This window comes from Lynx canadensis, chromosome D3, assembly GCF_007474595.2.
Source record: "Lynx canadensis isolate LIC74 chromosome D3, mLynCan4.pri.v2, whole genome shotgun sequence".
Classification (NCBI taxonomy): domain Eukaryota; kingdom Metazoa; phylum Chordata; class Mammalia; order Carnivora; family Felidae; genus Lynx; species Lynx canadensis.
The window spans coordinates 86098269-86117342 of NC_044314.2; the positions used below are offsets into that span (position 1 = coordinate 86098269).

The 19074-nt window shown below is 45.1% G+C and overlaps 1 protein-coding gene, 1 long non-coding RNA gene and 1 other non-coding gene across 6 annotated transcripts in view; 1 reads left to right on the top strand and 2 right to left on the bottom strand.

The window, feature by feature from the left end:
• The window catches only part of KDM2B (lysine demethylase 2B), a 126554-nt gene extending 125555 nt beyond the window's left edge, over window positions 1-999 (bottom strand). For 2 of the 4 annotated variants that reach the window (XM_030335723.1, XM_030335722.1), the window contains exon 1: window positions 18-434. In XM_030335723.1, the coding sequence (XP_030191583.1) occupies window positions 18-50 (33 nt within the window). In that variant the 5' untranslated portion in view covers window positions 51-434. Of the gene's footprint in view, window positions 1-17; window positions 449-969 lie in introns of those variants that run through there. The other 2 variants (XM_030335724.1, XM_030335727.1) reach the window with 2 other exon arrangements.
• LOC115527944 lies at window positions 601-9010 on the top strand. Its single transcript, XR_003973114.1, has 3 exons — window positions 601-1276; window positions 6666-6779; window positions 8976-9010. It is a non-coding gene; the product is annotated as an uncharacterized LOC115527944 (long non-coding RNA).
• A 3817-nt stretch (window positions 9011-12827) lies between these two features.
• On the bottom strand, window positions 12828-12939 carry LOC115498918. Its single transcript, XR_003964024.1, has one exon. It is a non-coding gene; the product is annotated as a U6 spliceosomal RNA (small nuclear RNA).
• Between the last annotated feature and the right edge of the window lie 6135 nt (window positions 12940-19074).

The window sequence follows — 19074 nt, forward strand, 5'->3', positions numbered from 1 at the left end:
AAAAAAAAGCTACACACCAATCTTCTTCCAGAGTCTTTCTCTGCCTCCATTTTTTTAGGAGAGTTCACCAATTAATTGTCAACACTCCTGCCCCCTGCATTTTGGCGGAGGGGGGAAGGAGGGAAGACCAAAGAAAACAAACCAAAAAATAAATAAATAAAGCAAGCCAGAGCCGAGATCTACAAAGTTTTGCACCAACACTTAAGCAGATCCGTTTGCAAAGTCCTAGGAAACCATTTTCAGCAGTTGTGGGGGGGGAGGCGTCGACGTCATAATCCCCGGAACGTAAACATTGTTGCCGATCGCGCTCTGAGCCCGCGGCCGGGCTAGTGGAGGGGGCAGTCGGCCCGGGATGGGGGGGGCGGGGGCGGCTGCCCGAGGAGGTGAGGGGCGGGGAGGGCGCCCGGGAGGCACCGGGCGCCGTTAGCGCCCTGGCATCGCTGTTTTGTTGTTGGGTCACGAGTGCGCCTTGCACGCAGGCGCCGCCGCCGCCCGGGAGTTGTGTGCAGAGCTGACTTTTGGAGGGCTGAGTTGCAGGCGGCGGGCGCATCCCGGAGATGGCGGGGCAGGGAGGGAGGGAAGGAGGAGGGGGTGGGGAGGGAGGTGCAGATTTGCACGGCTGGCCTCAGCGGGAGGCGCGGAAATGCAAGCCGAGCTTGCTGGCTAGGAAGCCCCCGAGGCCTGGCACCCCCCAAAACGACCCCCCACCTCAATTCCTGCCCCCATTGCCCACGGCCCCCACGGGCCACCCCTCTTCCTCTTCCTTCATCCACCCCACCCCATTACCTACGTGGCCGACCCAAATTCAAAGAGCTTTGTATATATAATTGTTTTTTCTGCTGCATATCTTGTTTTTTTTTGGGGGGGGGGGGTGCTGGGGGTGGCGATCCTCTCCAGACCCCCATATGCGGACCTGCCATGTGGAGGAGGCATTTGGGGGCTCAGGAAGAAATTAGCGCAGCTCCATACCTGTACGGACTGCATAACTTTTAAACTCCCGGACTCAAAGATACGGACCCACACACACGCAGGTACAGGAAATAACAGCCAGACCAGAGCCTTTTCAGACCCGAGCTGACCGGAAGACGTTGCATTTCATTCATTCATCCTGCCCGCGTCTGTGGAGTCCTTTACTAGGCGACGAGCCCTGGAACACAAGTTGGACAGTTTTTAAAGGTCCCTGCGCTCGCCAAGAGAAGGAAATAGATGCTCAGGAGTGAAATACCGAGAGAATCGGATCTGGCGCCTCCTAACGCAGCTGGCAAGCAGGCGAAGGGTAAGCCCTCATTGGCCGATTATAAGAGAAAAGTCGGTGGAAAGCTATGGGATGGGGCGTGGGGAACTTGGGGAGCCCCTCGATTAATCCTGTAGGGATTCTTGGCAGAGATACTGGCACTCTCCTGCTTTCTGTCAATATACCTGGTTGGCCATGGCCACCCCCAAAACTGTAATCCTAAATGTGCTGTCCTGTAATTCCATTATGAACAGTAATAGTCAGTTAGACTTTGATGATGAGAAAAGCTGGCCCTAAACATTTCTCTAGCCCAACTAGGCCTGATCTTTGGGGTAACCACATAGCACCAGGGCTACAATAAAGGAACATTACAGATGCTCATAGCAGGCTTTGCAAAAAAAAAAAAAAAACAAAAAAAAAACTTCCCATATTTTTTATTTCTGCCATTAGCCCCTGTAGGATAGTTGGAGCAAGTAATTTTGAAAAACTGAGGCTCAGAGAAATTATCAATCTGAATGATTTCCTCTGCCCCCATATGGTCCCCAGTCAACACTCCATTCAGACAGGTGTGGAGAGAAAGTGGCTTCCCCATCAGAGATCGGATGTGAACTATCAGCCCTGGATTGGTCACGCTAAGAGATAGTTTCCCCCTCACTCACCTTAAAGTTTCCTGTCCTAGCTTTCTATATTCTTTTCTACCCACCCCCAAAAACTGCTCTTTGAAGTTTGTTTTAATCCCAGTCCACTAGATGGCAAATATCAAAATTTGTTTCCAGACTGAAATCGCCCAGGTTAGCTCAGTGTGAGTGAGAAGGGGTTAGCCTTCAGCCCCTGTCAAGAACCAGGAACCAATTAATCTGCTTCTCTTTCACACAAGACCCCTTGAAGGGTAATAGTCTGGTTATTCCTCACATTACAAAGAAAAACTGAGTCTCAGAAAGGCAAAACCACTCACCCAAGCTCACAAGCTTGTAAATGTAGTTGGCGGGGCTCAAACCAGAGCCTGGTTCTGCCATCTGATGGTTTTTTTGGATATTGACCACCTTCCTTGCTCCCACATAATGAAATGAACATGTTCAAAGGAGGGTGTCTGGGCTGGAGGGTCAAGAAAAGGAAGTTAAGTGCAATAAGGTAAAAGCGAAATAGAATGCTTGATCCTGATTCTCCTTTCCTCCCATAGACCCTTCTCTCTCTCCCCATGTGGCCTCATGGTGTCCCCAAAGTCTGGTGTCAGGAAAAGATCCGATGGTAGGCACCTCACTGCAAAAACAGTTAAGTCCATATATCACCCCAAAGGGGAGGTCCTCGCGTGTCAGAATGGAAAGGGGTTGAGTAGTCACCTAATTTAATCCCTTCCCTTTACAAACCATAAGGAAACTACAGACCAGAAAGAAGAATGGGCCAGCCTGGGTTTGTTCCCCTTGGACTCCCCCAGAAAGCCTACCCTACCGCCTGGTCCTAAGTGGTCACTCAATAAATGTTGGGTCCTTGATGGATCACCTTCCCCAGCATATTTGCATTTTCCCTTTATCAGTAATTGGCAGATGAAAGGCTTTGTCCTCCCCTTGAAAGAATTCCAGGCATTTGCTCAAAGTGGGGGAGGAGGTTATTTTGGGCCAAAGGGGGAAGGGCCAAGACCCTTGAGCTCCTGGTGTTGGCTAATTGTCCCAGAGGAGCCGGAGGTAGGTGAGAGAGGGAAGGGAAGATTAAGGTGCTTCTCCAAGAGAAGTACTTTTTCTTGCAGGAAAAAAAGAGCAGGCCAGTTTTATTTGAAACTTAGTAATAATGACTTCCCGGACCCTCCTTCTCATTCTTACAAAGGGCCCAGTCAAATCCTGGCTGTGTTGGCCTCATTCATTCATTTCTTCATTCATCAAAGGTTGATTGAGCAGCTCTGTGCTTCAAGACAGAGGGGATACAGAAGAACCAGCTCTGATTGTAGACATACTCCAGGCTGCACAGGGAGTGGACAGACAGCTCCAAAGGGAGTTAGGAATCCCCAGAATTTAGATTTTCAAACTGTTAGAAACTGAAGCTGTTTTCACACTCATACATGATTTTATAAGAACTCCTGATTTTTGAATGCTTACTATGTCTTTAAGCAAAGGTACTCACAGTTGCTATTTCTTTGAATCCTCAGCTAAACCCTAATGAGGGAGAGTCTAGAATTTGCCACCTTTATGGTTACTTGCCCAAATTTTACAGCTGTAAAATAACAGAGACAAGATTTGCATCCAGGGCTTATAGGAATCCGGAGCTCACAGCCTTTACCATTTACTATACCTCTCTGCAGGGCTGTCCCTTAGGACATGGTCATGGAAATATTCTATGTCTGCGCTGTCCAATACAGCAGCCTCTAGCCGCATGTGGCTACTGAGCACTTGAAATGTAGGTAGTGAGATTGAGGAAGTGAATGTTAAATTATTTTTTAATTTTAATTAAAATATAAATAGCTGTATGTATGTAGCTGTGTCTACCATTATTGGACTGTGCAATCTTAGTGTTTTCCAGAATTTGTCTTAACTCACCTACCAAGCTGCCTCACAGTCTGATTTGGCACTGGGTCTCCATAATAACCTTCTGGAAATATTTGTGGAATGAACGAAGGGACCCTGAGAAAATGAACTATTGGAATGATGAGGTGGGGGAAGAGGACAAGGGATGTCTGCAAAGGTTTCCTAGAAGGGGCCATCTGGTACATTGTGAATGTTTGGAGTGTTAGCCCTTCAACCAGTCACTCTGCGTGCCTGCCTGGGGATGCCAGTTGGGTAGAAGATTGTCCCACCTGCCCAGATCTGACAAATAAACTTCTCAAGGACAGATAATTGGTGATGGGGCAGGAAGCCTTAGAAATGGGTAACCACTTCCTGATATGTATCATGCTGATAGGAACACAAAGATGCAATCCATTGTAACCCTGTTTGCAACAGAAAAGGAGTGAATATGGAGCGCCTGGGTGGCTCAGTTGGTTAAGCTTCCGACTTCAGCTTAGGTCATGATCTCACAGCTCCTGAGTTCGAGCCCCACGTTGGGCTCTGTGCTGGCAGCTCAGAGCCTGGAGCCTGCTTGGGATTCTGAGTGTGTGTCTCTCTCTGCCCCTCCCCCACTGCACTCTCACTCGTGCGTTCTCTCTCTCTCAAAAATAAACATTAAAATTTTTTAAAAAGAAAAAGACTGACTATGATCTAAGGGAGCTGATTAAATAATCCTTGGACCATTTTTCTGTGCAATGAAATGTTATCAAAACATTAAGAAGAACAAAGTAGTTCTACATATACTGATGTGGGAGGATTTCATGACATCCTAAACATGAAACAATGAGATGTGGAATACCAAATTGTGCTGACCAAATTGTGCTGACCACTATGTCAACCAAAGGGAACAAATCTATATCTACATTTATTCTTTCGTATGTACAGGATTTTCTTTGGAAATAAATATAATCAAAAAATGGGGGAAAGAACCTGGAAAAGAGAAGAAAATGTATTCTTTGGTACAGCGTTTCATTTTTACCACATGTATGCATTAGAGTTGCCTGATTTGAGATCTTACAGATTCAATTTCACTTTCTGTGTTGTAGTATCCATAATACCTACTCAGGCAGGACTTTCATTTTATTTTTTTTTAAGTTTATTTATTTATTTTGAGGGAAAAGGAGAGAGAAAATCCCAAGCAGGTTCCACACTGTCAGGGCAGAGCCCGACATGGGGCTCAGTCCCACAAACCATGAGATCATGACCCGAGCCGAAATCAAGAGTTGGACTGAGCCCCCCAGGTGCCCCAGGAGTTTCATTTTGTTCATCTTTTAAGACAATAAAGTTCTAAATCTGGCAAATCTAAGCCAAATAAATATTGTTTAGGCATATATACATAAGCAGTAAGGCATAAATAAAAGCAAATGAGTGATTAACACAAAATGCAGGAAGAGACTCAACTCTGAACAGGGAGAAGTGCTGGTGATTTCCTGTTTCTTAATATGGATGGTGAACACCTGAGTGTATTCTTTAAAATTTTACAAATATGATTGTACTTATGAAATATTCCACAATCTAAAAATTGTTTGGGGGCACCTGGGTGGCTCATTCAGTTAAGCATCTGACTTCAGCTCAGGTCAGGATCTTGCAGATCGTGGGTTTGAGCCCCACGTTGGGCTCTGTGCTGACAGCTCAGAGCCTGGAGCCTGCTTCAGATTCTGTGTCTCCCCCTCTCTCCACCCCTCACCCACTCACGCTCTGTTTCTTTCTCTTTCTCTCAAAAATAAACATTCAAAAAAATTTTTTTAATAACAACTGTTTTAAAATTGCTTCAAGTCTAAGGGTACCTGGCTGGCTCTGGGGGGTGGAGCATGTGACTCTTGATCTCAGGGTTATGAATTCGAGCCCCATGTTGGGTGTAGAGATTACTTAAAAATAAAATAATTTTTTTAAATGGCTTTAAGTCTTTCTCCCCCATCCCCACCCATCTACCCAGTTTCTCCTGTCCATACTCCCATCCCCAGAAAACTTGTTAGCATGTCTCTTGGGTATCCTAGCAGAAATAGTTTATGCATTTACACACTTCTATATACTTTTTCTGTTGTTGTTATTATTATTATTATTATGTCACATAAATATTACCCATTGTCCTCTTTCCTTTTGCATTTAATATGGTCTGGAGATCTTTCCATATATTGTCTGGAGAACTGCATCATTCTAAAATATTAGCTAAGGATGAAGTAAATCTGAATGTCGTGATTCAGAAACAGTTCAAGATTGGTTAAGAAATAAAAAAGTCAGAGGGGCGCCTGGGTGGCGCAGTCGGTTAAGCGTCCGACTTCAGCCAGGTCACGATCTCGCGGTCCGTGAGTTCGAGCCCCGCGTCGGGCTCTGGGCTGATGGCTCAGAGCCTGGAGCCTGTTTCTGATTCTGTGTCTCCCTCTCTCTCTGCCCCTCGCCCGTTCATGCTCTGTCTCTCTCTGTCCCAAAAATAAATAAACGTTGAAAAAAAAAAATTTAAAAAAAAAAAATAAAAAAGAAATAAAAAAGTCAGGATATCATATATGCTATGATCCCTTTTAAGTTAAAAAAGAAGAAGAAAGAGCTTGAATGGAGCAACAAGCCATTACGTTTGATCGCTTCCAAGGGGGGAGAAAACTTTGAGGGAGTGATATAGGGACTATCTCATATATTATTTGCCCTTGTAAATTTATCAAACATTTTAAACAAAAAGGCATAGAAGATAAATATACCAAATATAACAAGGACTTGCGTATCCACCTCCTACTTTGCCAAATCCTGGATTTTTGTCATATTTTGTATTGCTTTTGCAATTTAAAAAATACTTTGGGGAACAGCATACTGTACTTTTTCTGATCAAGTGAGTGGAGTTCCCAAAGACCTTTTCTCTTTTTTCTTTTTTCTTCCCCACCCCCCCCCTCCCCCAAACCATGAAGTATCAGGGCAGCTTACATACAGCCTGAGCGTCTGGTTTCGGGCATTTGGGGAAGACTTTGCGAGAGTTCTACATCTCTCTGAGCGAGGATCTGAAGGAAACTTGGAAATAACAGGTGAGTTAATTAAGGGGTTAACTCCAGGAGGCGAGTCCTAAAAGTTCAAAGATACTTTCAAAACTTGCATCTTTGGATTGATGGACAAGTGTATTAACCAATGGAAATCAAACTCCAAGCATTACTTCATCATGCTAAATTGTCGTTGGTTGCCAATCCCTGAGGGCCTGACAGCCCGGCTGGCAGTTAACCCTTTCAGGGACGATCTTGCCCTTAACATCAATTTTATTTTGAAAGATGAAGTAGGGATGGGTGAAAAGCCTAGAAAGATTCCCCGGAACTTCAAGTGTCCGTTTTGGATCTCAGCCCAGCAGGTAGAGTTTCGCCCCACAAAGGAACACCCTGGGACAAATTTCCTGGAGAAAAGTTTTGAACTTTTAAAATTGGGAATCAGCTGACCTTGCTTAGTGGGAGGAGAGGGGAAGGGAGAAGTCTGATTCACTTTTTGTGCTGTCAGAACAGCGACCAGTGTTGGAGCCAATTCCATTAATCTTGCAGAGCAATCAGTCACTGAGAGGATTGAATTGCATTTCCTGCCCCAAAGATGTAGAGACCGATGACCTTTGCAGCAGCCCTCAGACCCCCCAGTTCACAGCTGGAGAGAGGATGTGTCAGCATTTACTTTCGGGTCTCACCCTGCCCTTTGTTCAAAACTCAAACTCTTTGTGCTCAGGCTGCTGCAGGGGTTTTTGTAGTTGTTGATTTTGCCAGTTTTTTTTTTTTTTTAAACCTCCCACGTCTTGGAACTTCTGAGAATCAAACTCTCTATTTAGCAGAAGATAATATCTGGAGGTGCCCCCAGAGAGGGAACCAGAATAGACACAGGGGAATTTTAAGAGAGGCCATTGGGCCTTTTGGCTTTCATTACTGCCCCTTCCTGGGCTCCCTGAATGCTGCAGGCTGAACTGGATGGAGCCAGAAGCCCTGCAAGAGGACTAAAAAGCCTCATGTGGACACGGGTCTGTTACAGAAAAAACCTTTTACACGCATTACCTCGGATAAAAAGGAACTGCTAGAACAAGAGCATTTACATAAAGGAACATTCTAAATTCCCAAATCCAGTGAGCTCTATGACTTCACACAAGGTGCCCAAACTGAGCCTCAGTTATCCCATCTGTAAAATGGGGGTCATAATATCAAACATATAAGAGCTACAGGAGGATTGAATGAACCAGTGTTCTGTAACAGGGTGGTGGTCATGGTGTGTGTCTTCATTAAAATGAAGTCGACCTTCTCTCCCCAACAAGCCTTCAAAGTCTGATCGCACTCAACTGTTTTGGGTTCTTTGAATAGAGCTGCTTTCTCTCCTCCAGACCTTTGCATTTGCTGATCTGTGCACCAGGAGTTGTCTCTCCTGCCAGCCGTCCTCTCCATAGCTCTTACTTATCCTCTTGGAACCAGCTTTGATATCTTCTCTTTCCTGTCCCCCTCATAATACTTACCACATTTTCTTAGTGTTGCCTATGCTGTCAGCACACTGGGAACCCTGGGGCTGTAGGGCCCCTGTCTGCCGCATGCATGGACGTATCTCCTGCCTAGCACAGTGCCAACACCTACTCTGAAAGTACATATCTAAGCGTACCTGGGCTGGCTCAGTCAGTAGAGCATGCAACTCTTGGTCTTGGGGTGGTGAGTTCAAGCCCTATGTTGGGTGTGGAGCCTACTTAAAAAAAAGAAAAAAAAAGTACCCGTCTAATGGAAGTCCAGCACCCCTACTGTGCCTCCCTTAGTCCCCAAATTTCTCACCCTTCCAGAAATCTAGGAGTAACAGTACTGAGATTTTTCTCTTGTCCTGGTTAGCCATATTACAACATCCTTTGCAAATGGAGTCAGTGGCTTTTTAACTCGCCTTGAAATGCACTTCATTAATTCACCAATTACTTATTGGGTGCCTCCTAGATTCCTACACAGAGCAGCCTTTGTAGGAAAGCCTGCTCTTCACCCTATAGCACCTATTCATGGCACAGAGCGGGCCTTTCACCCTGGTGAGGCCAGGATGCTCTGAAATGGAATGGGCAGTTGGCTCTTACCCCAACCCAAAGAGAGGGATCTCTGAGACCACCCCTTGCAAATTGAGAGCAGGTAAGTTTGCCCAGCTTACCCTAGCACAAAGCTCTTTCCATTCAGAATACTTGTCATAATTATAATAAAATACTCATGTGTGAACAGTCTATTGTCTGGCTCTCTCTTTTAAAGGAAATGTCCCGGGGCTCCTGGATGGCTCAGTCGGTTAAGCTTCCAACTTTGGCTCGGGTCATGATCTATGATCTCAAAGTTCGTTGGTGAGTTCAAGCCCGCATGGGGCTGGCTCTGTGCTGACAGCTCAGAGCCTGGAGCCTGCTTTGTATTCTGTGTCTCCTTTCTCTGCCCCTCCCCTGCTCATGCTCTTGTCTCTCTCTCTCTCTCTCAAAAATAATAAATGTTAAGATAGGTAGGTAGATACATAGATAGACAGACACATAGATAGAAGACTCTGAGGAGACTGACCTTGGTCTTAGTTCACTACTTATCCTCAGTCCCTAGGGCTTGGTTCATAAAATCTCTATTTTCAGCTTCACTAAATCTTAAACTGTACCTCTTTGAAGATGCAAAGTTCTAAGAGGTTCTCTGAAAGTGCAACAGACAAGGTGGTGTGCCTGGGGAGGTGGTACCCCTTTCTAGCTCCAAAGCCCAGGCTCTCCTCCACTCCATCCCAGACTGCCTGGCCATCTCATGAGATCTCCTGGGCAGAAATTGAGTCGCAGGGCCAAGGGGTGAGGGGAGGGGAGACAGGGGGCAGGGAACCAGCTGTCATCGCAGGCAGCTGAGGCCTGCAAACCCCCTGGTCTGAGAGGCCCCTGGAGTTGCTGATGCTGGGTGGGGAGAGGGGAAGCCGCTCTTTGCATGTGAGCATGGCTTCCCCAGGGCGATGCAGGGGTTTTATCACTGGTCACTAGCCACTTGGTCTCCCGGCTTGATGGCCTGGAGTCTGGAGACCCTGGGCGGAAGGGAGAGTGGCACAGAGCCTGCTGTGGGGGCAGGGCTGGGACTGGTAGTGCCTCTGGGTCAACAGCAGCCCCAGAATGACCTAGTGGGCCTTAGACCTCTGCTCCTGATCTCTGGAATCCATTCATCTGCCTGAGCCTTGACTTCAGCCCCTGCGTCCGCATCTCCCACAGGGGATCATGCTTAATGTCTGCCCTGGGCGTGGCAAGGACGCTTCAGCAGAGTTCTGTGAGTCCTCCACTCACCTGGGTCAACTTACCCACCTCCGATTATAAACTCTTAGAAGAAAGTTTGATGCTCCTTTTCTTTACACCACAATCCTAGGCACTCAATAGAGGCACAGCAAAGAGTAGAATCCTCAGTCCTTCAAAGGCCCAATTTCTTAGCCTGTAAGTTGTGTGCCTGTGGGTAAGTGACTTCACCCCTCGTAATCTCATTATCATTTCTACAATGGGAAAATAATAGATGTTTGGGAGAATGAAATGAAACCACAGAAACCCCAGTCATCACACGACCTAGTTCCCTTTTCTGCTTTCATTTTCTCTAGCACTGATCACCATCTATCAGATCTTTTATTTATTTGTTGTTTTTCTCCTCCCACTAGGATGTCAACTCCACAAAGCGGCAATTTTAATCTTTTCTGTCCACCTCTGTACCCCCACACCTGTCAAATAGAACTGAACCCATGAGATTCTCAATAAATATTTGTTGAATAAATGAATGGATGGATGCAAAGTGATTAGCACTTGGTAAGTGCCCCATAATGATCGCTAGTTTACCATTGTGATTAAGCACTCAGTCTCTGGAATCTAACTGAAAGCGGAATAATTGAGGCAGGAGAAATTTAGCATCACGATAGGATGTTGGCACTCAAGCTGAGAAATCCTGTGTGCATCATTTACTAGCTGTGTAATCTGGTACAAGTGACTTTGCTTTCCTAAGTAAGGCTCAGTTTTCTCATCTGTAAAATGGAGGTAATAATAGCACCTCCCTGGTAGGATGTGAAGATAGGATAAGATGGTAATGTAAAGCATTTAGTAGAGTGTCTGGTATATAGTAAGTGCTCAATAAACAGTGATCATCATTATTCATTATAGTAATACTCAGATGAGAGGTGATGTCTAAGTCAATTAAACCATTGCTAAGCACTCAAATATGTCAGGGTCTAGCAGGCTTAATTAATGTTTATTGACCTCGATCTGTGAGCTCCTCAAGGAAAGAGATTGTGTTTACATTGTCATGATCTTGGCCTACAGTAGATATATGAAGACATGCTGGAAAAATTACATTCTGGACTCAAATATCAGTGAGAACATGGAAGAGCTACTAGAATAATAAGAATACCAACGTCCTACTATGCACCAGGCACAATGTTGGTTGCTGGAGATAAGGCAATGAGCTCAAACAAACATTGTGGCTATGACTTTCAGGCTAGTGAAACTTAGCAGAGTTGAGAGACTTTGTTCCAATAATTGCACAGACAGATGGAACATTGCAACTAAGTGTATCATGACAAGGAGGTATAGGAGGCTCTGACATATAGAATGTGGGCATGGAGAGGATGGGGTTGACCTGGTCTTGGGTTGAGGAGGAAGTCAAGGAGCTTCTCTCAGCATAGAGCTGAGCCCCGTGGAAAGAAGAGGTCTTGGCTAGGCTGAGGGTAGGGGAAGTGTTCTCAGCAGAAAAAATAGCAGAGGTAGAGAGGCCTTATGATGGGGGAGTCCATGTACTAAAGGAACTGAAAGAAAGCCTGGATGATCCCAATGTAGTGAGCCGATGGCAAGGGACAGGGGTGAAATAAACTGGAAATAGAAGTCGGCACTTTGGAAATTAATTGGGCAATGTGTGGTAAAGCTGAAAGAGTGTACAACCTATGATCCAGCAATTCCAACTCTAGGAACATTCTAGAGAAACAGCCACGAGTGCACTGGGAAGCATGAACAAGGAAGTTAGCCCTAGCCGCATTGTATGCAGTCTCAAAAAAACAGTGAAACAACCCAAATGTTCATCAACAGGAGAATGGACAAATTGCAGAATGTTTTCCTTGGGTTCCTCAGAAAGCAGTCTGCACCAAAAGTTAGTGTAGTACTCCTTTATCGGAGAATGCAGTCCTGAGGAAGCAAGAGAGAGGAAAAGGGGCAGTGAGACAGGGAAAGAGGGTGAGTCAGTATGAGGGTACCAAGGAGTGGCCATATTTACCACAGCATCTTGGACAGTTCTGGGGGTCGGAAGAAGGGAAGAGAATTATCTGCTGGCTCCTGGTCCAACGTTTGCCCCATGGGGTGTAAACCACCCCCTACTTGGAGATTACCCATGTGTAAGCACCTTGGACGCCCCTTAGTGCTGCACATGTCTGCCACAAGGAGAAGCCCGAGATGGAATCTAGTTGGCCAGAGCCCACACAGAATCGGTCACCGTGTAAGGGTCAGGATGGAACAGGTCACCAAGGGAGATTGTCTGAGAAGGCAGGCTGAGAAGAGCTGAGGAGGCCTGTGACGTATGTGATGTAATACCAAATAGTATACAGCAGTGAAAGAGACGTATAGCTGCGTACGTGCACATGAAGACTAGCCAAACAATGTTGAGTTGAAAGGCAAGTTGCAGAAGAAGGTACAAGGTAAAGTTTATTTATATAAAGTTCAAAAAGAAGCCAGTGTAGACAACATGTATAAAAAAGCAGTGGAATAATAACAGATAAATCCAAAATTGAGGCTACTAGTTGCTTCTGGGGAGTTAGGAGGAAATTGTTATGAGGCCATGGAGAATTCCAGAGAAAATGCTGGTGATGTTGGGGGTTTTGTTGTTGCTACTGTGTTTTTGTTGTTGTCATTTTTTTTTTTAATGTTTATTTATTTTTGAGAGAGAGAGAGAAAGAGAGAGAGGCAGAGCACGAGCCGGGGAGAGGCAGAGAGAGAGGGGGACACAGAATCTGAAGTAGGCTCCAGGCTCTGAGCTGTCAGCACAGAGCCCAACATGGGGGTTTGAACCCATGAACTGTGAGATCATCACCTGAGCCAAAGTCAGACACTTAACCGACTGAGCCACCTCTCTGTTGTTGTTATTTTCAATATGGAACACTTCACACGTTTACATGTGTCATCATTATGCACGAACCATGCTAATCTTCTCTGAATTGTCCCAATTTTAGTATATACCCTGATGAAGTGAGGAGGGTTTTTTAATTGCAGCAAATACCACACAGGGTTTATCATTTAAATCTTTAATTAAAAAAAAAATTTTTGGGGGCGCCTGGGTGGCGCAGTCGGTTGAGCATCCGACTTCAGCCAGGTCACGATCTCACGGTCCGTGAGTTCGAGCCCCGCGTCAGGCTCTGGGCTGATGGCTCAGAGCCTGGAGCCTGTTTCTGATTCTGTGTCTCCCTCTCTCTCTCTGGCCCTCCCCCGTTCATGCTCTGTCTCTCTCTGTCCCAAAAATAATAAAAAAAAAAAATGTTGAAAAAAAAATTTAAAAAAAAAAAATTTTTTTTAAGTAGGCTTCACACCCAGGTTGGAGCTCAATGCAGGGCTTGAACTCAAGACCCTGAAATTAAGACTTGAGCTGAGATCAAGGGTCGGATGCTTAACCAACTGAGCCACCTCTGCATCTCTAAGTCATTTTTTTAAAGATTATATTTTTATTTTTATTTATTTTTAATTTTTTAAATGTTTACAGACCTCTTAGCACAACGGGCAGCATGTCAATCTCATAATGTTTTTAAAACACTTATTTATTTTTGAGAGAGAGAGTGCGCGCGCATGTGCACATGAGCGCGGGGGTGGCAGAGAGAGGGAGTCACAGAATCCAAAGCAGGCTCAACACTGTCAGTGCAAAGCCCCACATGGGGCTCGAACTCACAAACCATGAAATCATGACCTGAGCCTCAGTCGGCTGCTCAATCGACTGAGCCACCAAGGCACCCAAAAGATTATATTTTTAAGTAATCTCTACACCCACCGTGGGGCTCAAACCCACAACCCCGAGATCAAGAGTCGCCTGCTCCACCCACCGAGCCAGCCAGGCACCCCTTCATTTAACTAATTTTTAAGGGTACAGTTCAGTGGCATTAAGTATATTCACATTCACGTTGTGCAACCATCACTACCATCCAACTCTAGAATCTTTCCTTCATCCCACTCTTGGATAGCTTGGGCTACTCTAACAAAATGCATCCACAGGGTGGCTTAAACAACAGTCATTTCTTTATTACAGCTCTGGAGGCTGGGAAGTTCAAGGTCAAGTTGCCAGCAGATTTGGTGTCCAATGGGGGCCATCTTCCTCACAGATGGTCTCCTCACTGTAACCTCACATGAGGGAAGGGGGCACTCTACAGTTTCTTTTATAAGGGCATTAATCCCAATCATAAGGGTGAAAGCCCACTTCTTGGTTTGTAGCCAGCCGCTTTTTCCCTGTGTGCTCACATGCCTTTCCTTGGAGCGTGTGTGGAGAGAGATTTCTCTCTCTTCCTCTTATAAGGGCACTAATCCCATCAAGAGGGCCCCTCTCTCCTGACCTCTAAAATGCAATCATCTCCCAAAGGTTCCACCTCCAAACACCATTACGCTGGGGGTCAGGGTTTCAACATATGAGTTTTAGGAATATCAGCCTATAACAATCCCAAACAGAAACTCTACACCTACTGAATAACTAACTCCCCAAAATTCCCTCTCCAGGCAGCGCCTGGCATCCACTATTCTATTTTCTGTCTCCATGAATTTGTCTACTCTAGGGACTTCCTATAAGAGGAATAATACCATATTTGTCCTTTAGTATCTGGTCTGTTTCATTTCGCGTAATGTCTTCAGTGTTCATTCATATTGTAGCGTGTGTTAGAATTTCCTCCTTTTTGGGGGCACCTGGCTGGCTCAGTCATTAAGCAACCAACTCTTGACTTCAGCTCAAGTCATGATCTCATGGTTCGTGGGATTGAGCCCCAAGTCAGACTCTGCGCTGACAGCATGGAGCCTGCTTGGGATTCTCTCTCTCTGCCCCTCCCCTGCTCGTTCTCTCTAAATAAATAAATAACCATAAAAAAAAAAAGAATTTCCTTCCTTTTTAAGGCTACATAATAATCCATAGTATGTATATAGCACATTTTGTTTTCCCATTCATCTGCTGATTGACATTTGAGTTGTTTCTACCTTTTGGCTATTGTGAATAATGCTGCTATAAAAGTGGTGAATTTTTGTTTCTTAAGTTGATCATGATAATAATATATAATTTTTTTTTAATTTTTGAAATGTTTTTATTTATTTTTGAGACAGAGAGAAACAGAGCATGAGCGGGGGAGGGGCAGAGAGAGAGGGAGACACAGAATCTGAAGCAGGCTCCAGGCTCTGAGCTGTCAGCACAGAGCCTGACGCGGGGCTCGAACTCACAGACTGTGAGATCATGACCTGAGCTGAAGTCGGACGCCTAACCAACTGAGCCACCCAGGCGCCCCAAATATATAATTATTTTTAAGCCACATGTATGTTTATTTCCTATTTTTAAAGTTTAGAACTGCATAATATGATTCTTTATTACTAAACTGGTCCACAGTGGCACTGTCTTCATTATTTTGCATGACAGTAAGTACCTCCAAAAAGTAATTTAATGACTCGGTTTTACTATGACAAACTCAGTATTTGCCATTTCTTATCAAAATAATTGGTATATTATTAAAGTTATCTTTGTAAATGTTCTAAACAACCTGATCATTAAATAGAAGACCCCAGTAAAAGGTAACAAATAAATGAGTTAATTTTTTTATTAATTAAAAATAAAAGGGAGCACCTGGCTGGCTCAGTCAGTGGAGCACGCAACTCTTGATCTCGGGGTCATGAGATTGAGCCCCATGTTGGGGGTAGAGATAACTTAAAGGAAAGGGGGTGGTTCAGTCAGTTGAGCATCAGACTCCAGCTCAGGTTATGACCTCACGGTTCATGAGTTTAAGCCCCGTTTTGGGCTCGCCGCTCTCAGCACGGAACCCACTTCAGATCCTCTGTCCCCCTCTCTCTCTGTCCCTCCCCCTGCTTGCACACACTCTTTCTCTCTCAAAATAAATAAAGAAAGAAAGAAACGTTTAAAAATAAATAAATAAAATGAAATAGTTAAAATGGTAATTTTATGTTGTATGTATTTTACCACAATTAAAAAAGAAGGGAAAGAAGGAAGGAAGGAAAGTGTCAGATCAGGCAAAACCTGATGACTGCAGTGAATATTTGAGTCTCAACAATTTCTTTTTATTTTTTTAATGTTTATTTATTTATTTTGAGAGACAGCACACACCCAGAGGGAAGTGGGAGAGAGAGAGAGAGAGAGAGAGAGAGAGAATCAAGCAGGCTCCACGCTGTCAGCACAGATGCCTACTTGAGGCTTAAACTCACGAACCATGAGATCATGACCTGAGCCAAAATCAAGAGTGGGAAGCTTAACCAACTGAGCCACCCAGGTGCCCCAAGTCTTTAACAATTTCTGTGCATTGCCTCAGTTTTTACAAGAATACATTACATAGAAGTCCAGTCAAGGGGTTGCACCAAAGGAGGAGGACTTAATCCCTCATTTATTGCTGGAAGAATCAAGCCAAACGGAGGTTGGGCAGCCTGTCAGAGGCTCCCGGCTCCCGGCCAGCAGCACCAGGGTGAGGACCCAGCTATTGCCCTCTTGCCTGGTGTATGAATGAACAACTGTCCATAGGGGAAGCAGCAGTAACCAGATAACAGGCACTGACTGAGCGTGTGCTACAGGCCAGGTCCTTCCTGGGTGCCCAGGGGATGGATATGCAAGTGAATGAGAGGAGAGTCTATCTGACCTTCAAAGAGCTGGTTCCCAGGTAAGAAGATAAGACTCAGAAAGGTACCTGCCAGTACAAGTTGATAAGGGGCCCCTCTGCAGTCTGAACACACCCACATTACTGCCTTATCTTTGTATGTTAGAGTTATTTATTTACAGGCCATTTTAGCAGGAAGACTGGGGGCTCCTTGAGGACATTCATTGATTCAGGTATTTATTGAATAGTACTGTGTACCTAGGCACTGATTTGAGACAGCTGGTATACAATAAATGTTTGATAAATGTACATTGCCTAGCATTCAGTAGGCATTCAATAAATGCTCTTTGAATTGAATAAACAATGCATGAATAAATAATTTGCACAAGGCCCGGCATACAGCAGGTATTCAGTAAATGTTGAATTGCATGAAGGAAGGAATAGCACACTGGAAGTACTCATTAAATGTCGCACCCTCCTGCCTGTCTGACCTACCTCTGTCCTGAGCCTGAATCCTGGACATGGAAGCCCAAAGACCATATTGGATGTGCTGATCATCATCTATCCATTCATCCATTTAACAAGCATTTATCAAGGATCTACTGTTTGCCAGTCCCTGGGGATATAGCAGTGAACAAGCAAGTGTTTTTCTCTCATTTGCTCACATTCTGATGGAGGAGAAAGACAGTAAATAAGTTAATAATTAAAAAAAAAAAAAGTAACAGTAAGTAAACCCCGGTGACATTAAGTAAACCCAAGTGATGTGAAGGACTGCAGGGAGGTGAGAGGAGCGGGTGAGAGAGATTAATCAGGGAAAGACCTCTCTGAGAAGCGGACGTTGGAGAAGTCTGAAAAGGAAGAAACAGCCAGCCAGCCATATGAAGATCTGGGGAAAGAGCGTTTAGGCAGACGGAACAGCATATGCAGAGGCTTTGAGGCCAAAACGGAGTCGGACTGTGGAAAGAACAGTGAGAAGCAAGTAGGTTCCTATGCAACTGAGCCAAGGGGAGGGCGGGACAGATAGGAATGGGTTAGATCACAGAAGGCATTCCCATTAACGGTAAGGAGCTTGGGTTTTATTCTAACTCAGATGCAAAGCCATTGGAGGGCTTTAAGCACTGTGGGGTAGCCTGAACAACGAACCTCCAAAGATGTCCACATTCTTATTCCTTGAACCTGTGAGTATATTACTGCATATGGCAGAAGGGGCTTTGCAGATCTGACCAAGTCCAGGATCTGGAGATGGGGAGATTATTCCAGATTATCCAGATTGACTGAATGTAAACACAAGGGTCCTTATCAGAGATAGAAAGGAGGGTCAAAAAGAACCGGAGATGTGGCAACAGAAGAGATTGGATAAATGTGCTTTGAAGAAGGAGGAAGGAGCCACAAGCCAAGGAATATGGGCTTCCACTAGACGCTGGAAAAAGCAGAGAAATGCATTTCTCAGAGCTTCCAGAAGGAACCAGCCCTGCCAGCACCTTAATCTTAGCCTCTCATAATTCATTTTGGACTTCTGGCCTCCAGAACTGTAAGAGAATAAATTGGTATGATTTTAAGCCACTAAATTTGTGGTAACTTCTTGCAGCAGCAACAGGAAACTAATCAACCAAGGGCGCCTGGCTGGCTTCGAAGGTGGAGCATGTGACTCTTGACCCTAAGGTCGTGAATTTGAGTCCCACATTGGGTGTAGACATTACTCAAAATAAAATTTTGAGTAATAATAAAAAAGAGGGCACCTGGGTGGCTCAGTCAGTTAAGAATCCAACTTTGGCTCAGGTCACGATCTCATGTTTCATGGGTTCAAGCCCTGCATCAGCTCTGCGCTGACAGTGTGGAGCTTGCTTGGGATTCTCTCTCTTTCTCCCTCTCTCTCTGCCCTTCCCCCATTCATGCTTTCTATTGCTCTCAAAATAAGTAAATAATAATAATGAAGGGCACCTGGGTGGCTCAGTCGGTTGAGCACCCGAATCCTGGTTTCGGCTCAGGTCGTGATCTCACAGTTCGTGAGTTCCAGCCCCACATTGGGCTCTATGCTGACAGTGCAGAGCCTGCTTGGGATTCTATCTCCCTCTCTCTCTCTCTCTCTCTCTGCCCCTCCCCTGCTCGGTTTCTATCCCTCTCTCTCAAAAATAAATAAATAAACATTAAAATAATAATAAAGCTAATCAACTGGACAAGGAACAGGATCAAACTTGTTTTAGAAAGATTTTTCTGTTTGCTGTTACAGAATGGCTTTAGGAGGATTAAAAGTAGAAGCAGAGACACCAGGGAGGTTACTGCAAACTTCTGAGCGAGCAATGGTGGTGGTCTGGATAAAATGGGAGAGATGATGCCGGATGGGAGAGCTCAGATACAGTCAACTGGGTTTTCTGATGGATTGGATGTTGTAGGGGAAGGGCTCGGTGAAGGAAAGCAAGAACTCATCACCACCACCACCCCCAACGTCCCCACCCTCCCCGGGGCCTCACGGAACCACATCACACTTGACAGGCTATTCCTGGGATGCTGGGCATTTTTGCATGATTAGGCTGGAACACTTCTCTGGGAAATACATGCCTT